Source organism: Tamandua tetradactyla, chromosome 6, assembly GCF_023851605.1.
Source record: "Tamandua tetradactyla isolate mTamTet1 chromosome 6, mTamTet1.pri, whole genome shotgun sequence".
In the NCBI taxonomy this organism is placed as follows: Eukaryota; Metazoa; Chordata; class Mammalia; order Pilosa; family Myrmecophagidae; genus Tamandua; species Tamandua tetradactyla.
This window is the reverse complement of record NC_135332.1, coordinates 17,083,409-17,108,128: the sequence shown is the minus strand read 5'-3', so window position 1 is coordinate 17,108,128 and position 24,720 is coordinate 17,083,409. Positions and strand designations below refer to the sequence as shown.

The 24,720-nt window shown below is 43.0% G+C and overlaps 1 protein-coding gene, 1 long non-coding RNA gene and 1 pseudogene across 2 annotated transcripts in view; 2 read left to right on the top strand and 1 right to left on the bottom strand.

Annotated features, from left to right (window-relative positions):
- The window catches only part of LOC143687186 (uncharacterized), a 45,179-nt gene extending 31,042 nt beyond the window's left edge, over positions 1-14,137 (top strand). Inside the window, exons 2-3 of the long non-coding RNA XR_013177447.1 lie at positions 13,349-13,599; positions 13,695-14,137. This is a non-coding gene — a long non-coding RNA (uncharacterized LOC143687186). The remainder of the gene's footprint in view (positions 1-13,348; positions 13,600-13,694) is intronic.
- Positions 9,089-11,794, top strand: LOC143687183 (E3 ubiquitin-protein ligase Mdm2 pseudogene; annotated as a pseudogene).
- Positions 14,138-17,076: 2,939 nt separating the features above from the next.
- The window catches only part of LOC143686573 (ATP-binding cassette sub-family C member 5-like), a 39,062-nt gene continuing 31,418 nt past the window's right edge, over positions 17,077-24,720 (bottom strand). The window contains 4 exon segments of the mRNA XM_077163254.1: positions 17,077-18,518; positions 21,164-21,311; positions 21,966-22,057; positions 23,216-23,294. Of these exon segments, the coding sequence (XP_077019369.1) occupies positions 21,305-21,311; positions 21,966-22,057; positions 23,216-23,294 (178 nt within the window). The 3' untranslated portion in view covers positions 17,077-18,518; positions 21,164-21,304.

Sequence of the window (24,720 nt, the reverse complement as noted above, 5' to 3'; positions counted from 1 at the left end):
TGATCATATAGAGACATCTCTTGTTTCACACCACTTGGAAACTGGTGTGAAACATTCTGGCTTCCCTGGAACTTTGCCTGGCATGCTGAGCATTGGGCACTTGCTATGGTTTAACCCAAATGAAATTAGACAGATGCATTTAGGCCTATGTGGCAGCGAAGTTCACATACAGGAACTTCTGGAGAACTTGGGGCTATAAAACTACTGGCTTTCTTTTTTTCTTTTATCCCTACCCCTTCTTCCTCTCCTCTTCCACTTACCTCTCCTCCTCCTCCTTTCCCTTCTCTTTCTGGTGTAGAGCATTCTTTCTTTCTGTTACAGTGGCTTTGATTTCTACCTTTTCCTTTTGATTCCTTCTTAGCATTTCCATCTCTCTGCCTTCACTACCCATCTGTTCTTTTATGTTGTCTACTTTTTCCATTAGAACGCTTAAAATATTAATTGCAGTTCTTTTAAATTCCCAGTGATAATTCCAATGTCTGCGTCACATCTGAGACTGCTTATTATGATCGCTTTTTCTCTTTCTACTGTGTCTCATCTTACTTTTTTGGTGTGACCTGTAAGTTTTTTTGAAAGCTATCTTTTATGGGGTAGTTAGAAAAAAATAGACCGTTAGTGTGAGGATTTGTGTTAATCTGTCTAGAAGTTGTTTAATGTTTGCTCTAAGCGCTGGAGTCTTCACATGCCTCTAAACATCTTTGTTTTGGACTCTGCTCTTGACTTTGGGCTTCTTTAAGTATTCCTTCTCAGAGAAAGTCTGTGTCTTCAACTTCCTCAGCTTGTGTCTTCTGTTAATACACTGGAGCCCTGTTGGGTGTGGTGGTGAAGGTATGTGTGTGAGGGCGGTGGGGGGTGTTTTAGAATCTTGTAAGTCTTTTAGGAGCTACACACCTATACAGCGCTTCCCTAGTGGTGCAGCCTTTTCCCCTCTTCCCTGCCAGTAGCTTTTATGATCTGTCCTGAACACTTTTGACCAGAAGGCCTAAAGGGCTGGAGTGGAAGGAATTCTATTTCCCAGCTAGAACAAGGCTCTAGCAACACCTTTAGCCTTGGAGAGTAGGCCTCTGCTGTGGCAAGAAGAATCTGGGTGTGTTTACAGTGGCTCATCTTCCCCTCTCCTCTGCCAGAGGGGTAAAGTAACCTTTCCAGATTTTTCACTGAGAGCATGGTAGCATTCCTGGAGGTAAATCCACAAAAGTGTGTCTTGCCTCCATAAAACTGCTGGATACCCAGTAGTTTCTCAGTTTCCTACTAGAGCACACTCAGCCTCTAAGAATTTGTGTTAAGAGAATTCATCTAGGAATTCATCAAAATTACCATTTAAGTGTTCCTACCAGTTTAGGATCCCAGCTGTATCTGCTCCACATAAGTAGAAATCTGTGTTTCTATAGATATGCTTATCTTGTGTTTGTGCCTGGTTGTTTGCTCTGTGACCTTATTTGTTTTGTATATCCAGAAAATTACTGATTTTTTTGTTTGTCCAGTTTTTATTTGTTCTGAAGGTGAGAACAACCTTTCAAGTTTAAACATGTAGAGTTAAAAACTGGAAGCTTTATTATTATTTCAGTAACTATTATGGAATTCAGCAATGCTAGCCACTGAAAATTGTAAATCACTGTAGGTCATAAAATTATACATTTTTGTCTTGAATTTCATCCAAATTAGATGTTCCTATACATATCTTTTTTACTGATGGCAAGGTGGTGTCCTTTCAAATCAGGACACCACTGTTACTGGGGCATAAAAAGCCTCCCAAAGTGCTTAATTTGCTTCCTAGTTTAAGGACATTTTGAGGTCTTTAAGGACACTCAGCCTCTAAGAATTTGTGTTAAGAGAATTCATCCAGGAATTCATCAAAATTACCATTTAAGTGTTCCTACCAGTTTACTCTTGGTAGGAACCTCAAAGACCTCAAAAATGTATACTCTTGAATCCCCTGAATTAACTCGGTAAAGTTGTCAAAACAAGTGAAATATAAAATGTATTCTTTTCTCCAAAAGTTTTGCTGCCTGCAAAAAAAAGGTAAAATCACTGATAAACTCATGCATTTTTTTATAAACACTGAATATATTTTGTAGTACCTTAATCTATAACTTTCTTCCAACAGAAAATCTTGAAATATCTGGGAAAAATGCATTTTCAATCATAATTGTAAATGTGCTCTAAGAAATGATTTTTTTTTCAGACCCACAACCTTTATGCCTAAAGTAATTTTCACTGATAAGTATTCAAATTCAGTCCTTAAACTAGGAAGCAAATTAAGCACTTTGGGAGGCTTTTTATGCCCCAGTAACAGTATAGTAAGTCAATGGCCTCCAGAAGTTAGTACCATGTAAAGTACATAAATTTACTCAGGAGTTCTTTTAAATGCTGAGAAAATAACATCAGCTAATAGCCTCTTTCACAAAGAAAAACACCTACGCAGGAAAAGCTTGTGGGTCTAAGTGGTATCTCCCTGTCTTTAGAAAATTAATATTATGACACTTCAACTCACATCAAAGTAAGAGTTTGTACTTGAGAACAGGAATTGGTCATTGTGTATTCTGAGTTCTAAGCACTTATTCAAGAGTAAATAAATAAATGTTTGAGTAATTTAAATCTATATAGAAAAAGGTTACATTATTGTACTATTCACATCCATTTTACTGTCCATAAGGAAAAAATAAAAATAAAAGCCTACTGATTTAGAAAAAAAAAAAAAAAGAATGGATGAATAATGGGGGGATAAGGGATAGAGCAAATTGGGTAGATAGAAGTACTGGTGGTCATTGAGAGGGAGGGGTAAGGGATGTGGGATATATGAGATTTTTCTACTTCTTTTTCTGAAGTGATGCAAATCTTCTAAAAAATGATCATGGTGATGATATGGTGAGCCATAATTTGTACACCATGCACAGATTGTATGTGCATGAAGATTTGTCAACAAAAATAATTTTTTTTTTTTTAAAAATGAAGGAATGAAGGAAAAAAAGAAGCCATGTCAGAGAGGCAGCCCTATGCCCTCTGACTGAGGTTCCCATGCTTTTGACACAAGGACCTTTCTTCTCCCAACCTCATGCATTGCAGCGCCCCAGGGGCCTGTGCCATGCGGGTGGAAAGCCTGCCGAGGCCCAGTGCTTCTGTTCTGCCCACCCCATTATCAGTACAGGGGAGCCTCCAAGACCCAACGCCAGGAGCAAAAAATCCCGCTTGCAAGTGTGCAATGCCAACATATCTTATCTACTGATGTGCTGTAAACCCCTCCAGATTTCTGCTTGGAAACAAGAGACCCTGATTTTCACTTTGAAGTTATTTCATGTAACTTGAAGTTGCTATAATATATACAATTTGGGGAGAAAAAGGTTAGACCAAAGTCATTGCCTTTGAAGTTGTTTAAGTCTGTCCGTGCACAAAAAGACACAAATGAAAGAGGTCATATTTTATCTTGGCCAGCATATAATGGCTAAACGATTATATGATGAGAAGCAACAGCATTTGTATATTGTTCAAATGATCTTGTAGGGGATTCGTTTAGAGTGCCAAGTTTCTCTGTGACAGAGCACAGGAAAACACATATAATGATCTACAGAAGCTTGGTAGCAGTCCATCAGCAGGAACCATCAGATTCAGGCATACGTATGAGGGAAAATGTCATGTTGAAGATGGCAGTGATCAAAGGGGCTCTGCGCAGGAGCTGTAGGAAGAGAAACCTTCACCCCCAAATTTAATTTCTAGACCAACTGCCTCATCTAGAAGGAGAGCAATTGTTGAGACAGGGAATACAAAATGATTAAGAACTTATATGAAAAACTTGTGATCTGGTTGTGGAGAGAGACACAAATATACTCATAGTACAGGATATAAGAGTGTTTTGGGACTTCACAGGAAGAGAAGAGTTCTGACTAGAAGAAAATTCTGATGAATTAGCTGGTGAACGAAAAAGAAAGCACCACAAATGTGATAGCATCTCCCTTTCCTTTGATGAAAGCCTTGCTCTGTGGGTAATAGGGGAGATATGTCATGAAAGAAGCAGTAGAGGGAATTGACAGAGACTCCATCAAATCTGGATCTTCTTTTTTTTCATCACATAGTTGTGTATTCATCACCATGATCATTTTTGGAACATTTGCATCACTCCAGAAAAAAAAATAGAAAGAAAAAACATACATCCCATACCTCTTACCCCTCCCTCTTATTGACCACTAGTATTTCCCTGGATAAAAGGAGCATCAAACACAAGGTTTTCACAATCATACAGTCACATTATAAAAGTTATATCTTTATACAATCATCTTTAATAATCAAGGCTAGTAGAACACAGTTTAACAATTTCAGGTATTTTCCTCCAACCACTTCAATACACCATAAACTAAAAAGGGATGTGGTTCCGGGTCAGGATGGTGGCTTCACAATGTACGCATTTTAGTTCATCCTCCAGAACAACTACTAAATAACCAGAAACAGTACAGAACAGCTCTCGGAGCCACGATAGTGACCGGACACACAGCATACCCCAGTCTGGACCAGCTGGACCGGCTGCAAGCACCCCCCAGAACCGTGAGTTCCCAAAGCTGTGGTGGCCAGCGCCCCTCCCTCACAGGCCACTTCCCAGAGGGGAAAGGAAAGGACTTTACCAGCAGCAGGGACTGGGCACAATCAAATGCCAATTGTGGAACTAATTAACAAATTCTGACTACTAAAAACAGGCCCCCAGCTTAGGTGAACCTGATCAAAGCAGAGGTTACTCATTTTTGCCCCAGCGCCAAGGGGGCAGGACTGACAGAAAAAGGGGGGAAAAAAGAAGGAAACAGAGGTTTTTGTGGCTGTGTATCTACAAAGGCTTGACTGCCTCTGGGTACAGCAGCAGGACTTTCCAGGCTGCAACTGCCCCAGGCATAGACAGAAGTGAGCTCTTTTGGGGGCTCATCTGGAGCTTGTGCCTTCCCCAGGGGAGGGGTGAAGCCCCACCCAGGTGGAATCCCTCCATCAAGGAATTCAGACACCAGGGCTTGGTAATTTGAAGCCATTAAAGCCTCCTGATAGGAGGCCAGTTTGGTCTGGGAAAATCTGGCTGGGGTCTATAATATCTAAGTAGACCCTCCTAAGTGTGTGTGTGGGAAAGGCACCACACAAGCAGGGCAAGAAACAAGAACTGAAAAATTCTCCTCTGTTAAACAAAACTTAAGCTAAACGTCCAGATAAAGCTGAACAGAATGTCAAAGAACAGATAGACAACAAATTCATCCAGCAAGAAAACCCTAGATAAAAGAAGTGAAAGCAATCTCCAGAATAAACTAATTAAGGTAATTAAATGCCTAGACACCAGCAAAAAATAACAAATCACACTAGGAAAATTGAAGATATGGCCCAGTCAAAGGAACAAACCAATAATTCAAATGACATACAGGAGCTGAAACAATTAATTCAGAATGTACGAACAGACATGGAAAACCTCATCAAAAACCAAACCAATGAATTGAGGGAGGATATAAAGAAGGCAAGGAAAGAACAAAAAGAAGAAACTGAAAGTCTGAAAAAACAAATCACAGAATGTATGGGAATGAAAGACACAGTGGAAGAGATGAAAAAAACGATGGAAACCTACAATGGTAGATTTCGAGAGACAGAACATAGGATTTCTGAACTGGAGGACGGAACATCTGAAATCCGACAAGAAACAGAAACTATAGGAAAAAAATGGAAAAATATGAGCAGGGACTCAGGGAATTGAAAGACAATATGAAGCACGTGAATATACATGTTGTGGGTGTCCCAGAAGGAGAAGAGAATGGAAAAGGAAGAGAAAAACTAATGGAGGAAATTATCACTGAAAATTTCCCAACTCTTATGAAAGACTTAAAATTACAGATCCAAGAAGTGCAGTGTACCCCAGAGAGAATAGATCCAAATAGACATACTCCAAGACATTTAATCAGAATGTCAGAGGTCAAAGAGAAAGAGAGGATCTTGAAAGCAGCAAGAGAAAAGCAATCCATCACACACAAGGGAAGCCCAATAAGACTATGTGCAGATCTCTCAGCAGAAACCATGGAGGTGAGAAGACAGTGGGATAATATATTTAAATTATTAAAAAAGAAAAACTGCCAACCAAGAATTCTATATCCAGCAAAATTGTCCTTCAAAAATCAGGGAGAAATTAAAACATTTTCAGACAAAAAAATCACTGAGAGAATTTGTGACCAAGAGACCAGCTCTGCAAGAAATACTAAAGGGAACACTAGAGACAGATACGAAGACAGAAGAGAGAGGTGTGGAGAAGAGTGTAGAAAGGAAGACTATGAGTAAAGGTAAAAAGAAGGAAAATTAGATATGACATATAAAATCCAGAAGGCAAAATAGTAGAAGAAAGTACTACCCATTGCAGTAATAACACTGAATGTTAATGGATTAAATTCTCCAATCAAAAGACATAGTATGGCAGAATGGATTAAAAAACAGGACCCATCTATATGCTGTCTCTACTCAAAGGACACGAGGCCAAGGACACAAATGGACATTTTCACACCAATGTTTATAGCAGTATCATTAACAATTACCAAGAGATGTAAACAGCCAAAATGTCCATCAACAGACAGTTGGCTAAACAAACTGTGACATTTACCTAAGATGGAATATTATGCAGCTGTAAGACAGAACAAAGTTATGAAGTATGAAACAATATGAATGGACCTTAAGGACATTATGCTGAGTGTGATTAGCCAGAAACAAAAGGACAAATACTGTATGGTCTCACTGATATGAACTGACATTAGTGAATAAACTTGGAATATTTCCTTGGTAACAGAGACCATTAGGAGATAGAAATAGGGTAAGATATTGGGTAATTGGAGCTGAAGGGATACAGATTGTGCAACAGGACTGAATATAAAAACTCAGAAATGGAAAGCACAGTATTACCTAAGTGTAATACAATTATGTTAAAACACTGAATGACGCTGCATATGAGAATGATAGAGGGAGGAGGGCTGGGGCATAAGTGAAATCACAAAGAAAGATGATAAAGATTGAAATGGTGTAATCTAGGAATGCCTAGAGTATATAATGATAGTGACTAAATGTACAAATTTTAAAAATGTTTTTGCATGAGGAAGAACAAAAGAATGTCATTATTGCAGTGTGCTGAAAATAGATGGTACTTAATATTTTAAAATTTCAACTCATGTGTGAGACTAAAGCAAAAAATGTTTATTTGGTACAAATCTATACTTTGACTAGTGCATCTCCTAATATAACTTATGTAGATAGTTGATTGAACACCTTAAGCACATGGAATTTTGTATAGGACATGAGATTTTGTTGGTTTGTCCAGGTGATGCCCTGATGAATCCCAGAGTGATTTGATCAGTGAGTGGAAAAGTATTTGCAAAGTCCCCTTCGGGGAATGGTGAGAACGGGGGAAAACTCAACTTCCCCAAGTTGAATTCTTGATATTCTTACAAGCAGTGTGGACAACCAAAGCTATAGGCTGAGCCCCAAGTCTTGGGGTTTGTTCATATGAAACTTAACCCCACAGGGGGTAGGTCAAGCCTACTTAAAATTAAGCCTAAGAGTCACCCCCAAGAGAACCTCTTTTGTTGCTCAGATGTGGCCTCTCTCTCCAGCCAACACAGCAAGCAGACTCACCACCCTCCCCTGTCTATGTGGGACATGACTACCAGGGGTGTGGTTCTTCCTGGCAGCGTGGGACAGAAATCCCAGAATAAGTTGAGATTCAGCATCAAGGGATTGAGAAAAACTCTAGAATGAGCTGAGACCCAGCATCAAGGGATTGAGAAAACCTTCTCGACCAAAAGGGGGAAGAGTGAAATGAGACAAAGTGTCAATGGCTGAGAGCTTCCAAACAGAGTCGAGAGGTTATCCTAGAGGTTATTCTTATGCATTAAATAGATATCACCCTGTTATCCAAGATGTAATGAAGAGGCTGGAGGGAACTGCCTGAAAATGTAGAGCTGTGTTCCAGTAGCCATGTTTCTTGATGATGATTGTATAATGATATAGCTTTCACAATGTGACTGTGTGATTGTGAAAACCTTGTGTCTGATGCTCCTTTTATCTACCTTGTCAACAGATGAGAGGAACATATGGAATAAAAATAAATAACAGGGGGAACAAATGTTAAAATAGATTTAGTTTGAAATGCTAGTGATCAATGAAAGGGATCAGTAAGGGGTATGGCCTGTAAAATTTTTTTTTCTGTTTGTTATATTTTTCTGTTGTCTTTTTATTTCTTTTTCTGAATTGATGCTAATGTTCTGGGAAATGATCATGATGATGAATATGTAACTATGTGATGATATTGTGAATTGCTGAGTGTATGTGTTGGGAATGTTTGTGCTTCTTGTAATTTTTTTTAATTAATAAAAAATTAAAAAAAAGGGATATGTATAGGAATGCATAAGAATCACCTCCAGGATAACATCTCAAATCTGTTTGGAATCTCTCAGCCACTGAAACTTTATTTTGTCTCATTTCTCTCTTCCCCCTTTTGGTCAAGAAGGCTTTCTCCATCCCATGATGCTGGGTCCTGGCTCATCACAAGAGTCCTCTCCCACTTACCAGGGGATGTACACCCCTGGGAGTCATGTTCCACATAGAGGAGAGGACAATGAATTCACCTGCTGCATTGGCTTAGAGAGACAGGCCATATCTACTTAATGCATTAAAGCAACAAAAGAGGTTCTCTGGGGGTGACTCTTAGGCATAATTTCAAGTAGGTTTAGCTTCTACTTTGCAGAGATAAGTTTCATAGGGTCAGACCCCAAGATTGAGGGCTTAGCCTATTGAATTGGTTGTCCCCACTGCTTGTGAGAATGTCAGTAATTTTCCAGATGGGAAAGTTAATATTTCCTCCTTTCTCCCCAGTCCCCCAAGGGGTCTTTGCAAATGCTTTTTTATTCTCTGAGAAAATTACTCTGGGATATATCGGGGCATCACACTAACCTGGACAAACCAACAAGATCTCACACCCTCTTCAAGATTCCATGTATGTATGGTGTTCAACTAACCTGACTATAGAAGTTAAATTAGGAAATGCACGACCCAAAATATAAATTTTGCACCAAAAAAAATCTCTCCCTTTAGTCTCACACAGAATTTTAAGTTTTAAAATATGAATATCATCCTTTACCCTGTATTCCGATTTACCTTAGTCCTATCCAGATCAGCTTCATTCGTATCTCTACTTGAAGTCTAGTCCCTTTTTCAACTTTGTAAACAGTTCCTGTGTGGGGTGCTGCTGACTTTCACAGCTTCAGAAGTCTAACCCTGAGTTTCAGGTGTCACATAAATACCCCCAAGTTTTAGGGAATGACCAGGTTATAAACAAATAGCTCAGTATCTCAGGATTTAGAAATAACAGTCACACCTCCTGAATAGATGTGACTGTTGGAAGAGCTTACAATCTAGGACCCTTTACAATAGGCCCCAACCTACATATCAAGATCTTGATGCTGGTATGAGTGAATGTTCTGGTGATTGAACAGATCATGATTCAGTTTCAGATCAGTTCAGTGTAGAGCTTGAGGTTGAATCTCTCAATTCGGAAGCCTTGGTAAAGAAGAGCAAGAACTCTCAGATGAAGATGATGAGGTATATCAAGTTACTGTTTGTCAGACAGGGGGTAGTGATACAGATTCACTTGAGGAAGACCTGGACTTTCCCTTAGCTGACTATTAGAAGTGTACTTCATGCAGTGAAATGAATCCTTCCCTCCCACCGCACTACAGCAGATTTTGGGCCCTTCTTGAGAATTGGCTTCCTGAAGATAAAGAGGATAAAGGGAAAATAGCTGAGAAAGCCAAACTAGAAAACTCAGCACATGTGAAAGAGGGCTTTCATGCCGATTGCAAAAATATGACAGTGGGTGTCTCTAAAGAGCCATGCACTGAAGAAAATGATGATAATATCACACAGCCTCCAATCCCAAGAAGAAACAGTGAGGACTATTCTCAGCCATCAACTTCTAGTAGCATCATTTACAGCAGTCAAGAAGATGTCAGAGTTTGAGAAGGAAGAAGGACAAGATAAGGAAGAAAGTATGGAATCTAGTTTTCCCCTTAATGCCATTGGACCGGGTGTGATTTGCCAAACAGTATTGTGATATCGGTACCTAGAACAGAGCCTGTCATATACTAGGTGCTCAATACATAGTTTTTGAATAAAACAAATAAATGAATCTTCTACAGGGAAATGCTATTTAAAAGTTTGTGCTTTTGAAGAATATTTAATGGCATGAGAAAATATTCCTACTACGTTGCAACCATACAGTCTAAGTTACCCAATTTTGATTTTTAAAAAATCAGCCTATGAATAATACTGCTATGTGTTTAGGCAAAAGCCTGGGAAAATATAGATCAAATAGTTAACAGTGGTTGCCTCTTCTTTTCTACATTTGTGTGCAATTTGTATTTCAAACCAAAAAACTGCACTCTTTATTTTTTTCTAGCATGGGCAGTCTCTGGAAACTGAACCTGGGTCTCTGGAATGGCAGAAGAAAATTCTGCCGCTGAACCACCGTTGCCCATCAAAAAAATGCACATTTTTGATGATTAAAAATATGAAATACAAAGTAAAATATAGATACTTAGAAAAGGCTATGAAAAATACAACAATGTAACATCAGTTATTTCTGGGTGATGGGTGCTTCAGTAGTGCTGTGTAACTACCCCAAATGTCACAATTTAACAATAACATTTTATTTTGTTCGGGGATTTGGGAAAGGCACAGTTGGGTAGTTCATCTGTGCTCTGTGTGGCATAAGCTGGGTGGACTGGAGCTCCACTTCCAAAATGGCTTGTTGACTTTCATGTCTGGTGTCTTGGTGCCCTGTGTCCTCACTAGAGGTCCACATGGTATCTCACTGTCCAGGATCTCTCCACACAGGACTTTCCACAGGATAGTGGTCTAGCACCATGACATTGCTCACATGGCAGCTCTCTTCCGGAAGGCAAGAAGTGCGTGTGGCTAAGCCATGGAAGGGTTTAGTACAGAACCTCTCAGTACCACATAAGGACTCAGGGCCCAGGCCCTGCCCCTCCTCCATTGTGAGAGCAATTCACACAGCTGCCTATGTGGCCAGGACAGACATTAAAGGTCAAAGAATGTAAAACTTCCTCCCCTAATGAACAAATCTCACATCTCGCTCTCTTTTTTCCTCTTAGATTTGGGTGGAGTGTAGACTTTCATCTCCCAACCAGCTGCCATTGGGAAGATCTTCCTCCTGCCAATAGCCCCTAATTAAACTCATGGGTAATCTGTCTGGTGTGTTCTTTGGTCTCCAGGTTGTGTTGGGCTGGAATATTTGGCGCACTAGCCAGGAGACCAAAGAGCCACTGGCCATAAAGAGTATGAGTCTGGAGTATGAGAACTCTGCGGGGTAATTCTGAGGTAGTTTACAAGTTTAACCTCAGTATTATTGTTGTCTAACTTTATGAATTTATGTGTATCACTTTACGCACTCAGGCATATTACTCTGTGTATCTGTATATATCACTATAAATTGATGCATTCATAAAGGCATATAATTGCAAGCTTTCTCAAAGAAAGAAAAGCACAATGTCTGTAGTGCTGTAAATCACATCCAGGCTTACTCAATCATGTCCAAAGGTATTGGTATGCAAAGAGGGAGGCTGCCAGGCCTGTTTCTTTTCATGTCCAGGAGCTGCCCTTATCTTGGACAAAAGAGTTCAGCTAAAGGCCAGATAGTAACTTCTACCCTGCAAGTTCTGTCTCTGCACTTTTCCAGTGTTTACCATCATTCCCTTTGTATCTCCTGCCTTGCTCACTAGCCTATATAATCTAGAAACAAAGAATATTCGGGGCTCAGACTTTGGACAGAGTCCTTTGGGTTTGCTGGCAATAAAGTTTTGGCCACTTCTCAGAGGCTCAGTTACTTTCCTGGGTGAATGGAGTTTCCACTACTTCAATTCCTGGGCACCCTGCTTCCCTGGTGGGTATAGGGAGGGGTGGTCCCTTGTCTGACTGCTGCAGTCGGTTGGATGTCGTATGCAGTGCAGCCAGCTATGGCAGGCTGGCTCAGCCACCTCTAGTGGAGTGGGTACATACTTATCTGCTGCAGCACAGTATAATCAACAACAGCCTGACAATGTGGATGGCCACGTGGAAGCAAAAGCAGTGAACTGTTGTCTGCCACCCCTTATGGGAAAAAGAAATTTGGGAAGATATCTTCACTACCTGTCACAAGCAAAAGGTAACCATGTTTTATTTCTCTGCAGTTAACATTGATTCTTTACTTGGCAATATTGAAGCAAATGCTCTAGCAAAAATTCATAATCTAAAGCCAATGCTGCATGAGGCTGCCAAATGGTTGCACAGAAAAACAGGACACCACAAGTACCAGACTCTGTGGAGACTGGCACAGCAACTCCAGCTGCCCATCACCAGACAAACTGAAAGACATCGTGGATGCCTGCCCCTCCTGCTCGCTGTGATGCCCAGGATGCTACCTCATCAACTTGGTCTCATCAGCCACGAGCAGGGTTTAGTCATCTGTGGCAGATAAATTATATGATGACCCTCCCCTTATTTGGAAGTGCAAAATATGCTTTTACAGCCATAGAGATGGCCACTGGGTTGTGCTGGCCTTCCCAGTAGGGAAAACTAACCACAGAACTACAACACATAGCTTAGAAAAGCTCAATGCCTTCTTTGGGCTCCCCACACATGTGACAGTGATAGGGGGACCCCCTTTTCCAGACAACTAACTCAAGCCTGGGCTACTGAGCATGATGTTTTATGGACATTTAATTTGCCTTACAACCAAACAGCTGTGGGGTTGATTAAAAGGATGAATGGGCTTTTAGAAGAGTAATTAAAAGGGGATAAGCAATCTCTGCAGCAGTGGACACAGCCTTGCCAGCCTCGATTCATGGCCCCAAGCAGCTGCTCCAACCCCCGTTAAACTAACAGCAGGGCCCAAACAGATGCTGTGAATTCAGATAAAAAGATGAGCAATGCTACAGCCCCAACAAGGTCATGAGAATAACTTGCTCTTCCCTGTGCCACGAGCATTAGAAATTGGGGGAAGCAAGGTTGATTGGTCATTGTCCTGGCCAATGTAGCCAAGCTGGTTGGGAGTACTAGGTGCCTGGGGTATTGAGGTCACCCAAAACTGAAGTATTAGACCACAGTTTATACACAAAATGCCAGAAGCTGTATATGTAAACAACCCAGGACTCCCTGTCCCCACACCCCAAGACACAGTTTTGTAAGTATTTATCATGCCCAGGGCTAACTGTGGATTTGACTCCAAAACGGTTCCCTGCAATTGCAGGGGGAAAGGTCTATCTGTCTAGTATTGGAAATTTAGCTTTCTTCTTTTTGCCCATAGCGTTGTAGCAGATACCTTCCTGCAATAGGCTTCTGCAGTAACCCACGTGCACAATGGTCTCAGTGCTGAGTGTGGGCTGAACTGCACCGTCGGGTGCCACCAGCCTGCCTTGGACTGTGACTCCTGTGAACTGGACAGCACAGACCTCACAGAAGACCCTGCAGGCCTGGGAGAATTCAGCACACTGGAAAATCTAGAAGAGAATCTTCTCACTTAGAACTGAAATCACAGGTTTCAATTAGCAGAATGAGGTAATTCTGTCTCTAGCCACGCGGCCTCACCTTATGGAGTTGTCACCTCTGTGTAGGGAACTCTAATGTTCTATTGTCTCTCTCGTACTGTTCAGGAATGCAATGTCTGTCCTCTGGTCAGCTGAGTCTGCTGTGGGCGTGGAATGTGGAGGCCCAGGGCCCAGACCCCACCTGCTCCTCCATTTAGAGAGCAGCTGCCTGCCTAACCAGGCCAGACGTCAAAGGTCAAAGAATGTAAAACCCCTCTCCCTACCAACCAAATCTCATGAGTAAAAGCCTTGTTTCCTTTTTCCTCTCTTGGCTTTGGGTGGAGTGCAGGCTCTCATCTCCCAACTGCTGCCATTGGGGAAGATCTTCCTCCTGTCCATAAGCCCCTAATTAAACTCATGGATAATCTTCTTTCTATTGTGTTCTTTGATCTCAGGCTTGTGCTGGGCTGGAACGTATCACTTCCCCATACTTCATCGGTCAAAGCTGTCCCAGGGCCCACCCAGATTTAAGGTGGTAGAGAAGTATATGCTAGCTCTTGATGGGAGAGTGGCAGGGTCACATTGCAGAACAGCATGTGAGATGAAACTGTTCCATCACCTTTGGAAAATAATATTCTCTCACAAGGGGGCTGTAGGCAATTTTTGGTTCCTTCTTTGCACCTTTTTGCATTTTCTAAATTTTGTACTGTAAACGTATCATTTTACTGATCAGAAAAAAAAAGTTTTATATATGGCTTACAATAATAAGGGTGACTATCACCCTTATATTACAAGATAAGCTTCCAATTAGCTGAGCCTTTCTGTGCCCCTCATTTATTTTTAATGGTGTGCCCTCTTTTTAGCTGATCAATCCCAAAAGCTGTCACACCACTAAGCTATTACCTAAATGTTGGGCATAATCTTCTGCTTCCCCTGAAGTCATTCCACATAAAGAGTTCTTTTCTTTAGTGTGACTGTCTCTTTGACAATCAAATTTCTTTTTGCCATAACCACAATGAAAATCTACAACTCTGATTTACATTATTAAAAAATACTCACCGAGTACCCACGTGTGAAGTACTTGCTAAGGACCTACAATATGAAAAATACAATGCTAATGCCAGGGCACACAAGGCATACAAAAATAAGGTGATTTACTGTCTTTAAGGTTATATTCACAAAGAGAAAGAGGAAAATAATCAACTATGGTATGTAAAGAAAAAGAAAATACACCTTAAAATAGATGAATAAGCAAAGTAATAGAGAAATTTGGTGTACAGAGAAAGCCTTTGTGGGGGAGTATATTAATTTCCTGGGGCTGCTGTAACAAATCACCACAAACTGAGCAGTTTAAAAGACCAACAATTTGTTCTTTCATAATTCTGGAGGCCAGAAATCTAAAATCAAGGTTTTGGCAGGGCTGTTCCCTGTGCAGTCTCCTCTGCTCCACCTCACCGGCCCCTTCCCTGGGTGCTCTTCTTCTCCTCTTCTTACGGGGACACCAGTCATTGGATTTAGGGGTCCCCAGCCCAGCATGACCTCATCTTACCAACTCCTGCAAAGACTCTATTTAAGTAAGAGTTCCTGGAAGACATGAATTTTGGAGACACACTATTCAGCCCACGACAAGGAGAGAGTATTTGAACTGAGGTTTACAAGAAAAACATGCATTTGTCTGGTAAGAGGGCCAAGGAATACAAGTTTAGAAAATAGCAAAGGCTTAAAGATGTGACCACATATGGCCTGTTGTTAGGAATGTCAAGTAGAAAAGAAGGGTCAGAGTCAGAGAGAGGAAGACCTTGACCGCAGAACTAAGGTATGCAGGCCATTCTCCAGGGAAATACGCCTTGAACATTTCTGGAGGGTTACATATGGGACCCAACTTGCATCTCTGGTCTGTATTTTAGCAGTAGTGTAAACAACGGTTCAGAGAGGAGCACTGAAGCAGAGAGCAGCTAAGAGGCTGGAATTAAAATATCAGAATGCAAGGAGGGAGTATCATCTCATACCCACTAGAATGGACATTATCAAAAAAAAAGAAAACTAGAAGTGCTGGAGAGGATGTGGAGAAAGATGTACACTTATCCACTGTTGGTGGGGACGTAAAATGGTGCAACTGCTCTGGAAGGCAGTTCGGTGGTTCCTCAGTATGCTGAGTATAGAACTGCCATTTGATCCAGCATCCCCATTACTAGATATACGTGGAAGGACTGAAGGCAGGGGCACAAATGGACATTTGCACAGCGATGTTCATAGCAGCATTATTCATGATTGCCAAGAGACAGAAACAGCACAAATGTTTATGAACAGATGTGTGGATAAGCAAACTGTTGTATACATATGATGGAATATTACACAGCTGTAAGATAGAATAAAAGTCATGACACATGCAAAAAAAAGAATGCAAGGAGGTGGGCCTGGGGTGGGTGGGGGAAAGGTGAGGCAGGGGTCTGGGAAGTGGTTGAATTTGAGGGAAAGGTAGGTAGGAGAGCAGAAGATGGATTCAAGGCTTCGAGCCTGGACGTCCAGGAGGCCAGTGGTACTAAGGACTGCAGTTTGAGTTCCAGGAGGCTGTGTCTGAGGCACCTGAGAGGCGGACAGCAGAGGCTCAGCAGGCAGCTGGGGACTGGGGCCGAGGGGAGGCCGAGTTCACCAGTGAAGGCTCTCACATACTGGTGGAGTGAAGGAAACCACTCAAGGAGATGAAAGGGAGTGGGAAGAGGACATGGGTGTGTCTCCTTTTAAGCAGGCAAAGCAGGATGAGAAGATGGGAAAAGGATCAAGAGTCATGAAGACAGAACTGAAAAGGAGGGAAGCCCTGTTGAAGAGACAGCTCGAATGGGAATGCTGCAGTGACTCCTGCTGACCTCGCTGCCCCTTCTTAGGAAGTAAATCTAGGGATCAATAAAGTGGTTATTTGTTTAGATCAGTGCTGTTCAACAGACTTTTCTGCGATGATGGGAATGTTCTGACTCTGTGCTGACACCAAAGCCACAGACCACATGTGGTTCGTGAATACATGAAATGTGGCAAATGAGAAACTGAAATTTTAACTTTAGAGCTAAGCCCCTGAATTTTCAGATAGCGCTTTAAACCCAAGATAGCTGGGTTGAAAATATGATTTCCATTAATGGTCAGTAAGCCAATATCAAAGTGTAGAAGTTTCCCTGGTGGCAATCGACACAATATATTCAGAAACTTCAGGAGTCTCCTTTTGAATGGGTGTGTAATTCTTAATGGGTTGATCTGTATGAATCAGCTGAAAGGACAATTATATTGCTTGAACTGCTGAGAACCCTTAAAAACTATTTTTTAAAATATGCTTCATAAGACCCCCCCCCCCCCACCTCACTATAACCGTTCCTCTCCCACTCCACCCAGGAACCCAGGCGTTTCCAGGCATTTGGGCCCCTGCCCCTCACCAGCTCTGCCATTTGGTCCTTACCAGATAGAACTCCACAGTCCTGTGAAGGCACCTTGCTCCCTTCCCAGAGAACTATTTTACACACCAAGCATTTTACAAAATCCAAAATAATTTTATTCACTTTTTTTTTCCAGATTTTTGCTTCCACAAGGTGTTTTAGCAAACATGCTAAGGCGACAGAATGTCTAGTTGGTCACGACATGCGACGCTGACCATTCAACCCACCTGCGCTACCGGCCCCACAGCACAAAGGGGTTTGCAGAGACACACTGAACCACACAGCAATCAGCAACCTGAGGTAGGTCTCTTTACAGTACAAAAAACTTCTATGCCAGTGTGAGACACTGATTAGCAAGAGCTGTTAAAGCTGCAGACTTTGGAGAGAGAAGAGACTGTGCAACAACTGCAGTGAGAGGGGAGAACGGCCCCACAAAGTCCCGAACCCGTCCCCGCACTGTGGAGGTGGAGAACCCGGCAAATGGAAAAGGACCACCTAAAAAGCAGCAGCTGGCTGCAGGGTTCGACCCAACGGGTGTGGGAGCTGGAGAGCTCTGTGCAGTGGCCGGCGTTAGGGACCTGAGGCAGTGGGGCACTGTGAACAGACTGATTCCTGTTTCAAAGCAGCAGCGGAAAAGAGGAAGGTAGGAAAGAAACTCCCCTCTCCAAGGAATGTTTCTGTGCTTCTCATTCCCAGTGGAGGGAGTGAAAGGGGCCAGGGGCTTTGCCCCACTGCTCTCCTGACAAAAACAATGAAGTGACAACGGGACAGAAAGCAGGAGCCCTGAGAATTCACGGCACTCTGCGTGGTCTTTGTCGGCCCCACCCTTTGTGCAGCCCCTGGAGTGGCTGTGGGGTGACAGCAAAGGGGGCCGCTGATGAGCCCACTATTGCCACACATCTTCCTTTTGGACATCCCGAAAACCTGGCGCCGTGAAACAACCAGCTAGGGGAGAACAAGATGCTACCCTCCTGACAGTCTAATAGCAAAACCAGATCTCTAGTACAGCAAACTGTACAAAAATGATAGAAAGGAATCTGCACTGTTATTAGCACAGTGCTTATTTTAATATAAAATAAACAGCTTACATTTCTCACTGTAAATATAGGCTATATACAGAATTATATAGAGATATAGCTAGACATATAAAGCTTCATTATAGGCCTCTGATATATTTATAATAATGGTTCCCTGAACCTTTTAGAGTGCAATTAAGAACAAAAACTAAATTCTGTTTACATGAATATGGAATAAATACAATAATCAAAATATGACTCTCCCTAAAGGGGAAACACTCAAGCCAAACCTGAACTGCTGTATAAAATCAGGAAAGGCAAGGTGTCAGCAGGAGGAAATGCTGAGGAGCCGGCCCCAGGCAGGAAATGGCAATGCTCCAAGGAGATGAGACCTCCTCGAGGATGAAGAGCTAGCCCTTGACAGCAACCTTGTTCTCTGCAGCAGCAAACGTGGCATAGAACCAGGAACTGTCATTGGACAGGAGGACTGATGGGGTGTCAAACTCCACAACCTGCAAATGAAGGGGACATATCAGGATGTGACTCTGAGACACTTGGGATGATTTGGAGAAGTCAGAGCTCAGGAAGGGAGGTGAACACCAAAACACCTTGAGGACAGAAGCAGGGTGACAACACAACTGGCCGTGACATGCCCAAATGGTTCTCCTGGTTTTTTATTTGTCTGTATAAACTAACTAGGATCTAAAGAAAAGGTTAGGGAGAAAGACCTCTTTGATATAAACCCCAATTATTTCAACCTTGGACATTCCTACTATAAAAGAATAAATCAGAGAGATTCTATAAACTGCAGGGGGGGAAATAACAGCTCAAATCAGGGGTGTTCCAGACAAACATCATCTTGTCGTGCAAGCTGATCTAAACCTACAGACGGAAAAGGAGCAGCTCAGGATGCAGGAAAACAAGGGAATGAGTAAAGGGCTGACAGTCAATTATCCATTAATCTGGTGGACTTCTATGCAGTCACTGAAAATCATATTTCAGTGGAAAATTGAATGATAGGCTGCCAGAACCAGCCTCCCATGGCAGACAGAGTCTGAAAATGCCACGCACTCAGGTTCCCAGGCTCCCCTGCTACAGGGCAAAGGCATGGGATACAGCTGAGGCCAAGAGACGTTAATGGGGAGTCACTGGGGTGCTCCTAGGAAGGCTGTTCTGTTGAAGGAAAGAAAGAGAGGCCTGAAGAGAACATGCCCTTCCTTTGTACTTGCTTTTGTGAGGATCTGATAGTGGGCTAGAGCAGACATCTTACACCACAAGGGGGAAGGTAAGAGCTGTCCAGAAGCTGACTCAGAGCCTGACTTCGCTGAGCCACTGAATTCACTAACCCTGCAGCGGCCACCCTCTGCCCTCCCCAAGTAGGATAATGAATGCCTGCTGGCTCAGCCTCTCTGACGCTGGCATTCTGTCATCTGCAGCAGAAAGCATCCTATCCATTAGAATCTGGGTGTATACAGGCAGGAAAAATACTGGCATGGATGAGTCAACGTATCAATAATGCTTGCCTCTAGGGAGATGATGATGTTTTTGTTTTGTTTTTTTGGCCTTTTTTGCTTTGTGTTTTCTAGGTCTTCCTAAAATTATAGAGAATTTTTAATTAACAAGAAAAAAAATGAAGGGAAGGGAAGGCTAGGGTCCTTCATAAAGAACCTTTCACACCCCATTCCTAAACAACATTGAAGCACCCACAGAAAAAAACAGAGGTCTGCATTTGTGTTTTTAAGAGAAAACTTCCCAAAGGTGTTCATGGTTCCTTCTATCTTATAATTATTTGTTCTATTTGGTGCTGATGTACTGAGTAGTAGTTGTGAATCTAGTGTATACTAGAATCTCAGTAAATATCAGGATAATGCTAACTAAGATAGTGACAAAAAACTCTCATGTTAAAATAATTTCAAGATGAGGAGGAAAATCATTAACCCCTATATTTTCTCAAACTTAACTTTAGAGCTCTGAAGCCCAGGCCAAATCTGCCCTATTAGATGGTTTTCTCAGTATTTCTCCACACATGGCTGAGTTCAGTCCTGACTCTGCCACTTCCTGAGAGCCAGAGATAGGGGGAGGCCAGTCCCCTGAGCCTAAATCCCCTCATCTGGAAAGCAGAGTGAATGATTTCTGTAGCTTTCTCAGCTGTTATGATGCTGATATATTGGGAAATTTTATGGAAAGCATTCAGCACAGTGCTGAGGACACAATAAACATTCAAGAATAGTGGCTATTATGGCAGCTATTATTATTAGTAAGAGAAAACAAGTTAGCCATCATAAAAGACTTGTTATTTCCACCAAATCATTAATTTACTTTCATCCCAGGGGCACACAAAAAAGTTACTTGGTCAACCTAAATTAATTTAAAATCTAATAGGTGCAAAGAACTGTAGTGCCCAGCACTGCTGTGGACCTGGAGATGAATGAGACCTGACCCCTGTCCTTGGAGAGCTGACAGTCCAGCAGGGCAGATGGGGCTCGTATACAAACTGCTAGCAGACGAGGCAGACTGCTCCAAGAAAGGTAAGATAAAGTCAAGGAGGGCTGCGCAATCAGAGGATTTCATAGAAATGTGGTGCTTGAGCCACGTCTTTCTTGAGGGACAGGCAGGTTGTAAGCAGGTAGAAATGGGGAGGGAGGAAGAAGAAAGGGCATTTTAAGTAGATGGAGAAGTAAAGACACAGGTGAAAAAGCTATAGACAATAGAAGATTGTCTACAGCCGACAGCACCTGGAGGGGTGACATGGGAAATTAAGAGAGCTGGGCTAGAGGCAGATTGGGGGAAAGTCTGGAACAGCAGGATAAAAAGTTGGGCACCAATATATAACTGTAAAAAGCAAACACTAGGTGTCTGGTCTCAGGGCTGCCCTGGGAGATTCTTGCATATGGGTGAGTCACTAAGTACACACACTTTCTGACCTCAAAGTTATAAGCAACAAAAGAACAAGCAGCAAAGCAAATGAGAACCCAATAAAAGTACCTCTGATTCAATGTCTCGATTGAGAGGGCTGTCCAGAATAGAATTCCTGTGGTGGCTTATCAGAAAGTTCGGAAATGGTGCTGGATAGTGATCAACCCATCCCTGCTGGGGGCCAGTTTTCCTCCCACACTTAGGCTACCCGCCGAGCCAAGGCCACTAAGGGCTGAGTTACCTGTCCTTGGGCCAGCACCATAATCCTATCGGAGCCAAGCACCGTGTGCAGGCGGTGGGCAATGGTCAGCATGGTGCAGTCTGCAAATGCTTCTCGGATGGTCTCCTGAATCAGTAAGTCTGTCTCTGTGTCCATCTAAAATCAGTATCTGCCAGGGAAGCAGAGGAGAAAGAGGGAATCAATAAATTCCTTAAGTGTACTAAGTTAATCTAGGTTCAACTAAGATGTATTTATTACTTACAACAAATACCATTTTTTTTTCAGTTGGTACACACAGGCAAAAATACCATTTTGCTTAGAACTGTTATAACTTTAAACTCATATGTGTCTTGTTTATGGTTTTCAGTGCTTCAGCTGTACCATGGCCAGAAACCAAAGAAGTCCTTGGAAACTGACAGCTCGGAAATGAAAAACAAAAACCCCCTTTATGCCTAAGCCCCTGTCAAGGTAAACTTAGAAACATCTCTGGGTGTGCTCTCAAAGAGTCCCGCTGGGCTCAGGGCCTGAAGACCCTGGGACCTTCACCTCACTCCCCGTGTCCCTGCTGCCCCCATGTCCCCACTGCTCCTCATAGCCGCCATGTCCACGCCGACCCCGCAGCCCCTGTGTCCCCCCCACCCCCCTGCAGCTCCCCATGTCCCCACCCCTCCCCACAGGCCCCTGTGTCCCCCCCACCCCTCCTGCAGCTCCCCATGTCCTCACCCCTCCCCACAGACCCCCGTGTCCCCACTGTCCCCTACAGCTCCCCATGTCCTCACCGCCCTCCCTGTCCCCGCCATCCCCGCAGCCCCCGACTCCTCACCTCGCCTCACACAGGAGCTGACGCTCCCCCACTGAGAAGCTGTCCCCGTTCTCCATCACTTCAGATTCAAGTTTCAGAGGTAGCTGAACAATCTAGGAAGAAGGGAAGTAGAGACCGGAAGGGTAAAAGACTGCATTTTGTCAAAAATCCAGGGGAAACAAATCTGTTTTGCTCTGAACCAAAGGGAAGATTTATTAGCTAAGAGCCGGCCCTTCGGGAAAGAAGGTACACTTGTGACGACACGTGGGCCAGGACCCATGTTTTTCTAGGCCAGTCTGTGTTTCCACTATATTTTCCTGATAGCTTGTTGCCTTCAACCTGTCCCTGAAATTCCAGTATTTTCATGTTCAAAAATCCTGTCAGGTAATGGCGGTAGGGACATGGGGGTGGCAGGGACACGGGAGTGAGGTGAAGGTCCCAGGGTCTTCAGGCCCCGAGCCCAGCGGGACTCTTTGAGAGCACACCCAGAGATGTTTCTAAGTTTACCTTGACAGGGGCTTAGGCATAAAGGGGGTTTTTGTTTTTCATTTCCCTGAGCTGTCAGTTTCCAAGGAGACTGCACTTGGAGATAGGGTCAGCAAAATGACTCCCCTTCTCAAGGACAAAGCTGCAGCCGAAAGCTGCTGGGTGGTTTGGTAAGGTGTTGAACCTGCTTTTCAAATGAAATCATATGTGGAAGCCCAAGACAAACAAAGAAGTAAAAGCAGAACTGTTGTGGTTGAATTAGGGCAGAGGATCCTGAGCCTGCACCCAGGGGCACCTAAGACCCCAAGCCCAGGCCAGTGGTGTCATCGTAGGCTGTGACCCATGGGGCGGCCTGCTGAGCTCTCCCAACAGGATTGTGCATCCATATGCAGGCCGTCCCTTTTCTGCACATTCAATGAATTATATGTTTTGCATATTATGGATGTTTTAGAAGTATACTGTTAAGATTAATAAAATACAAATTAATTGAAAAGGATGACTGAGATCAGAGTACGTGTCATTTAATATCTTCTCAATGAGCAGATGTTAAATGGGCAACATGAAGGTGGGCAATGGTGGGGGGAGATTAGGAGATACACACTTGGATGGCATCTGAAATGCCTGGGAGGTCCTGCTTTTAATGTGCTCATCCAAGACATCATGGAGGCGAGGGAAAGGCTGTGGCTGGACAGAGGCAGCTACAGCCAGCTGGGCGTGAAGGCATCCCTGCATTTCCAGCCCTGAAATTCGAGTAAAGCTCTCTGGGGTCTTAATTCTTTACTTACACATTCTTTCATGTGGGTCCTTTCCAGGGCATCCCAAATCTGGTCTTCTGTGTACTGGTTGAAGGGATCCAAATTTGATCTATGGAAAGGAAAGCAGAGTACGAATTTGTCAATGGCCCCACATTCAAGTGAACACAGTGTGACACTGTCTGTGGTAAAAGTTTAAACATGCGCTGGTAAAAGAGGACTCAAACCCGAAGGCCACAGATGGTTCACTCCCCAAGTAACCTAGACAGAGGCTGAGATGGAGAGAGGACGCCTGCCCGTCAAGAGAAGTCCTTTGAGGACAGAGATTGGGCTTCCCTGTCTTCTTTATATTTCCTTGTTTATTTCAACTTTTGTTACCATTTTATTCTATAAATAATACAAGTTAGTTATAGAAAAACTAACATAAAATGAAAAACATGTTTAATCACCTATATACTCACACCCCTAGAAACAAACACTGGGGGCACACTGGTATATATCCCATTCCAGATGGGATATGGGTATTTCCTATGGGTATACATCTTACAATACAGCTCTCTGTGTACAAACCTACAAAACCACGCTTTTTCTTCTTGATGCACAGGGGGGACAGTTCTGTCATTTTAGCATCCAGTTATCTAAAAGGCATGAAGTGTAATCTTTGCTCACAAAATTGGCTTGGTATATGAGAGATAGGAAAATCTTTAAGAGAAACATAAATTTGGACTTCCAACTGCTGTTGAGGTCATTTGTGAAAAGTGGGAGTCTGAAAATGGTGAAAGGGGTTCATGCAGTCTCTGTAAGAGGACGATATCAGGAGCTGTGAGAGAGGGGCGGCACTCAGGACAGCCTGGCTAGCAGTGTGCCACACTTGTCCCCATGTCTGGAATTAGTTACGGGCATGACAAGCGCAAGCAGGTCATTCTCCCAGGGCTCGACCTGAGGGGAGGGAGAGCAGAGCACCCTGCCTTTGCTCATGTCATTCGGGTGGCCTCTGGAGTCACCTAGGAGATTCTAACCCGCTGCACTCTCTGGGGCTTCTTGCCCTCTGCACAGGTGCTTTGCCCGTGCCTGGAACAGGCACGCTTGTGCTTGAGTGACTGGTAAAATGCAAGGGCTGTGCGGCCAGACTGCTTGGACTCCTGTACGGATGCCATCATATTAACCTAACTTCTTTAGGCTTCTGGCTCCTTATGTATAGAACAGGGATAAAGGAGGGCCTACCTCAAGGGTTGCTGTGAGGACTAACTGAAGGTTCACACATATAAAAAAGCAGTCCAGGTAGAGGGCTCGCACTGTGTATGTGAGAGCTATTCTTGTTACTGCTATTCCTTGCCTATAATTCCTTCTTTGTCCTTCAGGTCTCAATTTACCTGTTCTCCTCAGGAAGTGACTCCTGAGCCTGTCAGCTGAGGTTAGATGTCTCTATGCTCCCCCTTGTTACTGCATTCAGTGCCCCGTTCATTTGTCTCTCTTCCTCACTGGACCAGATTCCTTGTCTGGATTTTACTCACTGTCATATCCACATACTAGCACAT